The 13,416-nt window shown below is 40.3% G+C and overlaps 1 protein-coding gene across 7 annotated transcripts in view; it reads left to right on the forward strand.

Annotated features, from left to right (window-relative positions):
• The window catches only part of FRRS1L (ferric chelate reductase 1 like), a 244,869-nt gene that overhangs the window by 53,333 nt on the left and 178,120 nt on the right, over positions 1–13,416 (forward strand). For all 7 annotated transcript variants that reach the window (XR_005555308.1, XM_039332048.1, XM_039332075.1 and 4 more), the window contains exon 2: positions 11,871–11,955. Coding sequence is in view for 6 of the 7 variants with exons in the window: in XM_039332048.1 (XP_039187982.1) it covers positions 11,871–11,955 (85 nt within the window). In the remaining variant the exon portion in view is untranslated. The remainder of the gene's footprint in view (positions 1–11,870; positions 11,956–13,416) is intronic.

Consider the following 13,416-nt stretch of genomic DNA (forward strand, 5'->3'; position numbering starts at 1 on the left):
CAATATTGCCCCACCAATAATCTTGCAGCTGTTATAAGATTCAACATCAAATTAATTTCTTTAACATCAAAATCTACAATAACACCTAACAAAAATAATTGTGACATAAACTTTATCTTTTTTTAAAAAATCTTTTGAATGTTCCACCAAATCATAATCCAAAAAGCTTTTATATTTCTACAAGTCCACCAAATATGAAAATAAGTTGCATCTAAGCTTCCACACCTCCAACATTTGGGCTGTAAGTTAGGATACATACAGGACAGCTTTTGAGGATCCAAATGCCACCTATAAAACATTTTATAAAAATTTTCTCTTAAATTTTGAGCTTGAGTAAATTTTACATTTCTAACCCAAATTGTCTCCCATGTGTCCAATAGAATCGGCTCTTGAATATTTTGAGCCCATTTTACCATATAGTCTTTAACTAACTCCGTTTCAGAATCCAATTCTATTAAAACATTATAAATTCTCTTTATATGGGCTCGAGTTTGATCTTTAATCTGTTTTACCAAATTCACGTCCCCTAAAATAATACCAACCTTTTGATCTAAACTCCACCTAACTAACGATTATACTGAAACCAAGAGTGTACAATATTTTCTTGCTTCAACTCAGTTAAAGATTTTAATTGCCAATCCTTCCCTACCAAACTAAGTAATTCCTTATAAGAAATCCTATCCAAATTCACAGCCTTAGATACTCCCCCATCGCGCGTCCAGGAATCCCCCAAATTGGAATTTTATAGTTTAACCTATAATGATACTTCTTCCAGACATGTAATAAAGCGTTTCTTAAAATATGAGGTTTAAAAACCTGATCTATTTTTTTATTATAGATTAAATATGCATGCCATCCATATAATAAATCCCATCCTTCAAGAAGGAGTATATTTTTATTTGTTAAGTTAAGCCAATCGCTAATCAATGTTAAAGCCACTGCATCATAATACAATTTTAAATTAGGCGCCTTAAGTCCACCTCTTTCCCGTGCATCTTGTATAACCTTAAACTTAACTCTTGGTTTTTTTCATGCCCAAATATACTTATTAATACCCTTCTGCCATTCTTCCAAATTGGCATCTTTTTTCAAAATAGGTATCATTTGAAACAAAAAAAAGAAACTTTGGAAGAACATTCATTTTAACCGCTGAGATTCTCCCCAGCAAAGATAACTGTAGTTTTTTCCAATCATTTAAATCCTTTTGCACTTTTACCTATAATGTCTCATAATTATTTTTGTACAATTTAACATTAGAAGCTGTAATGTATACTCCCAAATATTAAACCTTTTTCACTATTTCAAAACCTGTTAATTTAGCTAACATATCCTTTTCCTTCATAGACATATTTTTCGGTAACATTTTATTGTTATTTACCTTAAAACCAGAGACTTTCCCATACTGGGTTATGATTTCCACCAAATCCCTTACCGAATCTGTCGGTTGAGTTAATGTCACAACCAAATCATTGGCAAAAGCTCTCAACCTATAATCATTCTTATTTATTTTTATTCCCTTTATTGTAGATGATTCTCGAATTTTAATAAGTAAAATCTCCATTGTTAAAACAAATAACAATGGGGATAATGGACATCCTTGTCTTGTACCCTTTTCAATTTTAAATGTTTCTGTTAATCCCCCATTAATTATAATTTGTGCCAATTGTTGTTGATATATAAGAGCATACAAAAATTTATCTCCAAAATTTATTTTCTTTACAACTCTCAATAAAAATTGCCAATTTAACTGATCAAAAGCTTTTTCAGCATCCAAAAATATCAAAGCCGCAGGGATTTGATTGTTCTTGTCCAAATACTCAATTAGGTTAACAATTTGTCTCACATTATATTTCATATATCTCCCAATTATAAATCCAGATTGATCACTATGGATCAATTGCTTCAAAACATGCATTAATCTATTTGCCAATATTTTTGAAAAAAATCTTATAATCTGTATTCAAAAGAGATATAGGTCTATAATTCTTAGGCTGGGTAAGATCTTGATCCTCCTTTGGGATCAATGATATAAAAGCCCTTCTCCAAGACGGAGGTACCTCTGCTCCCAATAAAATACTATTAAAAAGTTCCTTTAATGGTTCTATCATTTCTTCAGATAACATTTTATAATAGATTGCTGTTAATCCATCTGTATTAGGAGCCTTACCAACCTTTAACTGTTTAATTGCCCAAATAATTTCCTCAGAAGCAATTAAACAATTCATCTCATCTCGTTGATCATTTGAAAGTCTAGGAAAATGTGCTGCCTGTAGATACTTTTCTATATCTGAACCTTGTATGCTTTCACTAGCATATAACTTTGAATAAAAATCTAAAATACTCCTTTTAATCAAATTTTGTTGATAAACCTCTTTAGTTTTATAATCTATTTTCTCTACAATCCTTGACTTCTGTTTCTTCCATAATTGATAAGCCAACCACTTACCAGGCTTATTTGCATTACAAAATGTATTATGTTTCATATAACTTAAATTAATTGCAGTCTGATCAGCCATTAACATGTTAAAGTTTCTATATTTATAGAAACCTTTAACCCATTATCCAATGGATTCAAAATAAAAGCCTTCTTTTTCACTTTGATCTCTTCTTCCAACTCTTCATGTTTTTTCGCCTGTTTGTGCCTATGTTCATTATTCATATGGATCAGAACCCCTCTCATATAAGCTTTGCTAGCATCCGAAACAATAGCCATTGAGGTACCCTTATGCATATTCAAAACAAAAAAAATCCTTCAAATATTCTCTACATTTCTGCGAAATCCCCTCATATCTAAATAAGTTCTCATTCAACCTCCAAGATCTTCTATTCCCTTCTTCAGCAAATAACTGCAACCATACAGGACTGTGATCCGACAATGTCCTAGGAAAAATCTTGACATTCTTGACCCTAGAAAAGAAATCAGTAGTAATTTAAAAAAAATGAATTCTAGAAAATGATTGATGCCTATCCAAAGAAAAGTAAAATCTCTGTCCTCCATGTTCCGTTCTCTCCAGATATCTCTGAGTTCCAAAGCATCCTTCAAATAAAAAAAAACTTTAGGTAATTTAGCGTGATTGGAAGATTTAGAAGATCCTCTCTTGTCCTTACTTGCATCTATAACTCCATTCCAATCACCCATCATATTAACAGATTTATAATCCAGATGAGTTAGTTTCTGATGTATCAACTTATTAAACTGTTTTTGTTATTGATTAGGGGCGTATAGTCCAATGATAAGAAATCCCTTACCATATAATAATAGATCAATAATAACATATCTTCCTTGTGGATCAGAATCAATTAATTTCGCCGATAAATCTTTCCTCACGTAGATAATTACACCCCCCTTTTTTTCCAGAGCAGAGGCTATAAAATGTAATCCCAACTGGGAGTTAATCAAATACTTTTGGTCCTTTGAAGTAATATGAGTCTCTTGCAAACATACAACATCACTCTTATGTTGTTTCAAATAGTGAAATACTTTCTTTTCTGTGGTGAATTCAGACCATTAACATTCCATGTCAGAAACTTTGCCATCTTTAGTGGCCTGAAGCCTCCGGAACACTACTTGAAGATCAGCTGTCAATGATCTCTTCGGTCTTCTCCCTCCCACGGGCTCTGAAGTAGTCGAGTGTGTTGTAGATTCAACATCCACTTTTTGCTGTTCTTTTTCTTTACATCTATGAGCTACACGAGTCATTCTCTTTTCCTTTGGATCATTTTTTTGTCTCCAAACACTGTTGCATAGATTCAGCCTGTAAATCTCCTACAACTAATGATATTGCACCTTCAACCAACTGTTCTTCCAGCTTTTCTTCAATTCGCTTAGGTCGTGGAAATGGTGGTGAGCCTGCCTTCAGGACAGAGGTATAAAAATCTCTCGCTTTTAAAATTGTATTAAGTCTATAACGTGTTCCAGCATAGTTCACCACTATTCCAACAGGTAACTCCCATCTGAACTGAACCTGTTGTTTTTTTAAGCTCCTCAGCCAAAAAAGCAAAGTCCTTTCTTTTTCTAAGAATTTTTGGCGGTATTTCTTTTAAAATTATAACATCTTGAGCTGCAGTTTGAAATCTCTGCTTATAAAAAGCCTGTATAATTTCATTACAAAGTGATCTTCTGGAAAAATAAATAACCACATCTCTTGGTAAATTTCTCTGCCTCGCAATCCATGAATTAACCCTAAAAATTGTATCTATCTCTCTCAAAGTTTCTTCAGGTTCACATCCCAAGATGGAAGCTAAATCTGCTGCTATTTCCTCTCTCAGGTTCTCTTGCAAATTCTCCTTTAGCCCTCTTATTCGCAAAGCAAATTCCATGTCTCTGTATTGTGACATAATAATTTCATCCTGTGTTATATCAACCTTATTTTTAACTTTACCAACTCTGTCTTCTAATCTTTCAGCATTTTCTACCACATCATCCACATGCTCATCTAGATGCTCTATATGGGCTGCCAACCCTTGAAGTGCAAGCACTATGTCCTCCCTCATTTCCCTATTTTTATCCTGAAAAAGCTCTGCCATGTCTTCTTTAATCTGTCGTGCTGTTTTTCCCAAAGCATCCTGTATATCTTTAAGTATAAATGCCGGCGGTGGGGGAGAAGGTGGGGGAGACTTAGGCTTGGTTTGCTGTACAGTCTGAGTTACCGGAGAGGAAATTGAGCCTTTAGGAAGAACGGAAATTTCGAGGCGTTTTGAAGCCATTTTCAAACTGTTTAGAACCACTTCTTATAAGTCTTGTATGATCTTATAAAACCAACAATTACAAAAAAAGAAAAAAAAGAAGAAAGGGGAGAGTAAAAACAAATCCCCCCAAATAAGAAAAGAAGCTTGCTTTTTAAATGAACAACCAAAATCCGTTACATTGTTTAAACTTTGTTGCCAGGTAAAAGTCTTTCTTAACAATGTCCTATCAGACAAAGAAACAGCATTCCTACGCCATTTTTCTCTTCTTCCTTTTATTAAAATTAATTGGTGGAGAAGATTCTTTAATTATTTTCTGAGTTAAAGTCCCAAATTCTCACAAATCTGATCCCTCCTGATCAGCTCTGTCTGCTTTTAATTTTACTCACAGATCTCTCTAAAATGCAGATGTGGAAGCAGCATCTAGCTTTGTTCCTAAAAACAAAGGCGTCCTGGGATGCAGAGAAAACCTCGGACTCCGAGGGAGTTCTCAGCCTTCGACCTCCAAAGAAAAGATTTATGGATGTCCTGGGGAACTCAACCTCTATCCAGGAAAACTCACCACCTCTTCTTCTCCCGGGGAGAGAGGCTCCAAGCCGCGAAACAGCTGCTGTTCGCCATCTCTGCAGGCTTTAACACATTCCCAGGGCAGACGGCTAAAGAAAAGCCGCCATCGGCACGGCGATCACCACCGGAAGCTCAAGGAAATTGTAGTTCTGAAGCAGATACCAAGGAGGATAAGGGACTCACAAAGAGAATATCAGTTTCTGACCAAAAAATTAATTGAAAAATGAGTGCACTTCAGATAGCTGATGCTGGAGGGGATCCTAATCAATTGGGACACAAAAAGATACAGATTGGACTCTGTTTTCAAAGCAATGGAATTTCATGAGAGACATAGAAAAGAAAAAAGTTCGGAATTCCAAACACAGTGGGAATCTAGAAAACAGGAAGAGATAGCAATAGAACAGGTGGCTAAAGAAAGAGAAGAAGAAGAAATAGAAAACAAATCAAGAAGAGGGGGCAAAGGGAAGAGAATAGAGACAGATAAGAATAACTAGAAGAATAAAATCTAAATATAATTGAAGAAGATGGAGAAGGATAATGGGATTCTCTCAATGAATATAAATGGATTGAACTCCCCCTCAAAAAGGAAAAAAAATTACACAACTACAAAAACTAAAAATGGACATAGTCTGTCTCCAAGAAACTCATATTAAGAGACAACATTATAAATTTTTGGAATGTCCAAAAATTGGGAAGCTTTATTTTTCATCATCACAATAAAAGAAAAGAAGAATAGCTTTATATATTAAAGAAACAATGAATCCTAAACAAATTTATTCAGATGAAAAAAGAAAAATACTAATAGTGGAAATTATGATAGATCAAAACAGATATTGATGGTAGTAATTTATGCACTGAATAATAAACAAGAAGAATTCTACCAAAAACTACATAAGAAAATGGTGGAAACAGAATATCAAAATATTTGCCTAGGAGATTTCAACGCAATTGTAGATAGAAAGATAGATTATAAAAGTAGTAAAATAGGGGGGAAAGGAAGGAATATTTTACCTAAGGCTTTTTTTAAAATGGCAGAAGAAGGATATGTGGAGAGAAAAGAACCCTCCAAAATCTCAATATACATTTTACTCAAATAGACATAAATCATGGTCTAGAATTGATATGATATGGATATCTCCTAAAATGGGTAGACAACCCAAAACACTCAAAGAGCCACTTGGACATGTTTCCCACCGAAAACAAAACACTGGGAGCCGCAAAACCTTTTTAGTATCTAAAATGAAGATAACACTGCATATATCCTTTTTTTACCTTTAATGTATCTGTGTTTGTGTATTATATATAAAATAAAGGTAAACAAGGATATATGAAGTGTTATCTTTATTTTAGATGTCAAAACGGTCTCTCTCTGTCTCTTTCTTCTCTTTCCTTTCTCTTTCCTCTCTCCCCCTCCCTCTTTTCTCTCTCTCTCCTCCCTCTCTCTTTCCTGTTTTCTCTTTCCTCTTCCTCTCTCTCTCTTTCCTCTCCCCCTCTTTCTCTTTTCTTTCCTCTTCATCTTTCCTTTTTCCCTCTTTCCTCTTTCTCTCTTTCCTCCCCCTCTTTCTCTCTTACCTCTCCCCTTCTTTCTCTTTTTCCTCTCTCTTTCTCTCTTTCTCTCTGTTTCCTCTCTCTTTCCTCTCTTTCCTCTTTCTCTGTTTCCTCTTTTTCTCTCTCTTTCCTCTCTCTTTTCCTTTGTTTCTCCTCTCTCTCTCTCTTACGGCAGCATTGTGGGAATCCCCACTGCCCCGGCCTCCACGCGTGCTCAGCCAAATGGGCAGGGAGGGGGAGCAATATGGGAGGCAGTGGCTCCAGTGGCGGTGGCGACCTGGCTGCATTGTCAGGGGTCCCTGCCACCCCCGGCCCAGCCGCCGCCCCCACCAGGACACCACGCTGCCCAGCCTCGCCCTTCGCATATCGATGGAGCCGCAGTGGGGACAGTGCCCACCTGAGCCGCCAGGGTGGCAGCAGGAGAAAGAAGGGGAGGAGGAGGGTGAGGAAGCAGCCACCACTGCCCCAGCTGAGACTCCACACTGCCCGGCCTCACCCCCCGTCCACTGATGGAGCCGCGGTGGGGGCTGGTGCTGCACGGCCCCTGCCAGCCCCTCTGCCAGCCTGGCTGCTCCCTCCCAGGCATCCCTCTTGCTCCAGCACCTGCCTGAGCCACCTGGGGGCAGCAGGAAGAAGAAGAGGAGGAAGGCGAGGAAACTGCCACTGCCACCCCAGCCAGGACTCCGTGCTGCCCTTCGCCCATCCGATAGAGCCGCAGTGGGGGTTCGTGCCGCACGGCCCTGCCAGCCCCTCTGCCAGTCCGGCTCCTCCCCCCAGGCACCCCTCTTGTCCCGGTGCCCGCTCGAGCCGCTTGGGGGGCAGCAGGAGGAAGAGGAGGAGGACGAGGAAGCAGCTGCCACCGCTCCAGCCGGGACTCTGCGCTGCCTGGCCTCACCCTCCATCTATCAATGGAGCTGCGGTGAGAGCTAGTGCCACGCGGCCCCTGCCAGCCCCTCTGCCAGCCCCTCTGCCAGCCTGGCTGCTCCCCCCAGGCAGCTCTCTTGTCCCGGCGCCTGCCTGAGTTGCTTGGGGGTAGCAGGAGGAAGAAGAGGAGGAGGGCGAGGAAGCAGCCACCACCGCCCCATCCAGGACTCCATGCTGCCCAGCCTCACCCTCTGTCCATCAATGGAGCAGCGGTGGGGTTTGGTGCCACGCAGCCCCTGCCAGCCTGGCTGCCCCCCCAGGCACTCCTCTTGCCCCGGTGCCCACTCAAGCTGCCCAGGGGGCAGCAGGAGGAAAGAGAGGAGGAGGGCGAGGAAACTGCCGCCGCCGCCTCAGCTGGGATTCCCAGCTGCCCGGCCTTGCCCTCCACCCATTCGATGGAGCCACGGTAGGGGCTAGTTCTGCGCGGCCCCTGCCAGCCCCTCCACCAGCCCGGCTGCTCCCCCCAGGCACCCCTCTTGTCCCAGCGCCTGCCTGAGCTGCTTCGGGGCAGCAGGAGGAAGAAAGAGAGGAGGGGGGGTGAGGAAACCACCGCCCCAGCCGAGCCTCCGTGCTGCCCTCCCTCCCCCTCCGCCCATCTGATGGAGCCACGGTGGGGCTGGTGCTGCGCAGCACCTGCCAGCACCTCCGCCAGCCCCGCTGCTCCCCCCAGGCACCCCTCTTGTCCCGGCGCCTGCCCGAGCCACCTGTAGGGCAGCAGGAGGAAGAAGGGGAGGAGGAAGAGGAGGGCCAGGAAGCCGCCGCCAGCGCCAGGCCCCAGGATAAGGCTCTCCTACCATTGCTGCATCTCCTTCTTTCTTCCCGGCAGCCTAGACTCCAGCGCACCTTCCCGGCCAGCAGGGCCAATGGTCAGGCTGGCTGGGGATCGCAGGGGCTGGTCTCCCTTGGGCCGCGGCTTGAGGGAGGGCTGGCCCGCTCAGTGAAGCCTCCAGCGGACCGTTCCCAGCAGGAATCCCAGGGCTTCCCCGAGCGGCTCCAAGGCCATGAGGCCCTGGCTGCGCTTCTCTCAGGGGGTGGGGCACCTGGGTGCAGGGCCAATCAGGAGCCCTGCAGGAGGTAAGTCCGCCTGAGAGAGAGAGAGAGAAAAAGAGAAGGGAAGCAAAAGTGCCTCTGTGTGTCTCTCTCTCTCTGTAAATGGCAGAGGAGGCTCTGAAGCCACAGGTGATGGCTCAAAGAGCCACATGCGGCTCCGGAGCCATGGGTTGCCGACCTGTGTTCTAAACTAAGAATAAACATACAAGAGATTGAGATAGAAACCAATGTATGGGCAGATCATAATCCGACAAAGAAAAAAATTTAGATGGTCAATGTAATGTATTGAGTTAAATTGATGAAACAGGTTGCTGGGAGCTGTGTAGGAACAATTAGCAGACCATGTGGTCTGCCAGCCAGACTTTATGTCTACAGACTAGTTAGTATGCATTTAAGCGGGAGAATACTTTAATCTGATTGGTTGCCGCCTCCTGAGCTGAGTGTATAAAAAAGGGTGGAGCATGAGCTTTTCAGTTTAGGTTTTACCTTTGCAATAAAGAAAGTTCTGTTTCACCTGCTGCCTCTTCAATGCCGCAACGAACAGAAAACACAACAGTCACTGAATCAATCTTTACTGAAAGAGAAACAATTTATACAAATAGCAGCAAATTTATTTATTTTATTTATTTATTTATGAGACTTATATGCTGCTTTAAGTGCAAGCACTCTCTAAGAGGTGTACACCAGTAAGCAATGTATATATATATTTACATTGCCCCCAACAATCTGGGTCCTCATTTTACCTACCTCGGAAGGATGGAAGGCTGAGTCAACCTTGAGCCGGTGAGATTTGAACCACTGACCTGCTGAACACAGTCAGCTAAAGTGGCCTGCAGTACTGCACTCTACTGCACTCTAACTGCTTCTTTAAAGAAAATAAGAAAGAAGAAAGAAAATCTATATAAAATGTTTTACAGATGGCATTTACCACTCGTGAGGTTAGCAGAAATGTTTAAAAACATGTCTAGCAATTGTTGGAAATGTAGGCAAAAGCCAGGCACGTACTACCACCTTTGGTGGACATGCCCCCAAGCAGCGGTTCTCAACCTGTGGGTCGCGACCCCATTTGGGGTCGAACAACCATTTCATGGGGATCGCCAAACAACGCAGTTTGCCATTTTTTCCCCTTTTCCTTAGCTGTGCTACTCCCTTTTATTCTATCGACTTTTGAAAGCCAATAGAATAGATTCTCTTGAATAGAATCTAATTCTATTGGCTTTCAAAAGCCAATAGGAATTGTCCAGGTTGTCTCTGCCCTGCTTGAGCCCGCCAAAAGTCCCATTCTGCAAATGGTGCTGCAAGTTGTCTGTAGCCAAGGCGAGCTGTCTGGAAGTTTCCACCCTTCCCTGCTGAGCAATTACTAAAAATGTAAGTAAAAGAAGGCCAGAGGTGGGAGGTGGGAGGCCGGTGGGCACAGGGAGGATTGCTGGCGCGTGTCGGGCCCCGTGGGTGCCTTACCTCCCTTGGGCTGGGCCAGCTGGTGGCCTAGCTGGTGATCAGCCTGCTCCATCTCTGCTGCTTGCCAGCTACGCCTTGGCCAGCGCAGGGGGCAGCACCGCGCATGCGTGATGCTCCCAGGCAGGGAAAGTCATCGACTTACGACTGGTTGTGTAGTCCTCGACTTACGACTGGTTGGGGGTCGTGGCATTAAAAAGGTTGAAAACCACTGCCCCAAAGCAAAAAAAAAAAAAAAAAAATCTGGTCAAAAATACATATGTGGTTAGAGAAAATGTTAAGAAAACAGCTAGATTTTAAGCCAGAATTATTTCTTTTACGTATAACTCAGAAAATTATGATAAAGAATGTATATGTGTATATTTAATGTTACATGTATTAACAGCAGCGAGAATTGTATTTGCACAGCATTAGAAAAATGAAGAAATACCAGCTGAAGAAGAAATAATTAAGAAAATTTTGGACTGCGGAAATGGATAGGCTTACATTGAAAATGAAAGGGAAAGAAGATATAGAATACTTTCAAACATGGGATGTATTTTACCAATGGCTAGAAAAATGGAGAGAGAATAGGAATTTGAGATGCATTATCAAGTTAAATATGTGGACTCAGACAACACATTGTTTGCTAAGCACTAAAGATTTGTAATTATAAAAAATTAATAAAATATTTTTTTTAAAAAAAAATTAGAATGCTTTCCACAGTTTTCAGCATGAAGCAATGACAATGAAAGAAAAATTTTCAATTTTCCTGGCAATGTAAGGATTGTAGTCTGACTGTAAAAATCAAATTATATTATTCTCAGAATTTCTATATACAAGCACATTTAAGAGAGAACAGTGCTGTTTGTGTAAAAAGGACATCAAAGGAATATATGCCTAGAATCTCAGATTCCTCCAGATCATAGGGACAGATCCACTTTGCACAAGGCATAATATTATATCTTCCCCTCAGTATTACAGATGGTAAGTCATTAAAACAAGCAAAGAAAAAGGCTAGTGGCAGGTAATAGTGAATAGCCAATTTCCTGGTATAAAGGGTCTCTTGCTAATAATCTGTCAAGATTGATATACATAATTCACTCTGCTCTATCCTGAGACCTAGGCCAAACACCTTCTGTGGGTGTGTAGCTCTAATTCTTAAGCTCTAATTCTTAATGGCATTAAAAGCACATTGGCAAAAACATTTCTGAATTCTGGCTTTCTAAAAATACATAATCTGACCAGGAAGAATGTGGTTTGCAGGAAATTGATGGAAAAATGATGTATGAACAGAAATAGAAAGGCCTTAGATCTGAGGGGAATATGAGATGGTTTATTGGTTGTGTACAAAAAGACAGTGAACATATTTCATAACAACTTTAATTTAGATCCTTTAGTTTAGACCAGAGGATTGGATGATGACTTTAAAGTCTTTTCCAATTATCATTCAATGGTTCTTTCATGTAGATTATGAAGAAATGAGAACACTTTTTATTTTAACATCTGACTATGACTCTTTGCAGGGTGATTGCTGACTCCAGTAAGAAACAAAATGTGGGATATAAATTTGATGACTTTATAAAATACAAATTAACATTTAGTATTAAATTAAAATGCATTGTATTAAATAATTAATATGTTGATTCTGATTCTTAAAGGTTATCCATTTCCTACTGCTCCTCCAGTAGATCCATTTGCAAAAATTCGAGCGGATGATTGTGGAAAAACAAAAGGATGCTTTAGGTCAGTATGGTACAATGAAAATTTGTTAATTGTTTCTTTTTTAAAGAAACCAATCTGACCTATGAACAAGGTCACTGTATGAATTGCTGTATCCTATTAGCAATGACTTATCGTAACTGAGCCCATGTGCAGTTTTCCAGTTGTGGTTCATTTATTTAGACAACTGAAATGTAGAGTTCTGCATAGATTAAAAAACTTTCTAAGAACAGAACTATATTTAAGAACAGAACACCTTTGCATTGTATTTTGATAACCACAAAACTTGAAATTTTGAGTGTTTTTCCATAGGGAACAATAGGAACAAGGCCGTTGCTACCTTGATGTGTGTCCTAAGTTCACAAAGGTTGAGTAAAATTTTAAAATATCTACATAAATTAAACAATTTTTGGTAACTTGTCTATCTACAGAACTAAAGCACTTAGCTCAGCAGTGGTTTCATTTCAGTAGAGCTATGAACTACAAAATACCAATAATTGTGGATTTGTTAAAGCTTCTCCCCTGTTTCCATTTGGCGAACTGATTGTAAAGTTCAACAAACAAATAAAGTAACATTGTGTTTGAATTTGATAATCTGAAAACTCACCATCATAGAAACAGTAGTTGCAAAGCCCATGCACAGTTTATATTTTGCTTTGTATAACCTGGCTTGAAAAGAATACTGCATCCATTTTGATCACCATGATAAAAAAGGATGTTGAGACTTTAAAAGGAGTGCAGAGAAGGCAACAAAGATAATTAAGGGAGTGAGGCTAAAGAATATGATGAATGGTTATAGGAACTGGGTATATCTAATCTAACGAAGAGAAGAATTAGCGGTGACGTAGTGATCTTCCAATATTTGAGGGGCTGTCACAGAGAAGAGGGGGTTGACTTATTCTCTAAACACCTGAGGCAAGACAAAAAGTAACTGATGGAAAACTATCAAAAAGAGAGGTCCAATCTAGAATTAAGGCAAATTTTCTGACAGTGAGAACAATTAATCAGGCCTCTAGAAACTGGGTGCTCCATCACTGGAGATTTTGAAGAAGAGGTTGAACAGCCATTTGTCTAGAATGGTATGGGCTCTTCTGCTTGGGCAGGGTCTTAGACTAAAAGAACCTCAAGTTTTTTCCTTCCAACTTTGTTATTCTGTATTCATCTGAAGACATCTGGAGAATTCAAGAGTTCCTGATAATATATAATTTTATGGAATGAAACTCCTGCTTTTGGCCCCATCTTGGAACAATGCTTCATTGAAATGTTTTATCCTGAAATTGAAATACTGAAAATGGCCATGTTAAGGTCAGAATATGTTTTGTACATCCTCACTAAAATGGTCTAGGATCAATAATTATTCCTCACTAAAATGGTCTAGGATCAATAATTACTTCTCACTTAAGATGGACTTGAAAGCTTGTTCTGAAAATCTTATTGTTTCCTGTCACCTTACAGAAATGGCTTTTTTCGATCATATCATTATAG

This window comes from Crotalus tigris, unplaced genomic scaffold (genome assembly GCF_016545835.1).
Source record: "Crotalus tigris isolate CLP2741 ecotype Arizona unplaced genomic scaffold, ASM1654583v1 scf7180000017623.1712378, whole genome shotgun sequence".
In the NCBI taxonomy this organism is placed as follows: Eukaryota; Metazoa; Chordata; class Lepidosauria; order Squamata; family Viperidae; genus Crotalus; species Crotalus tigris.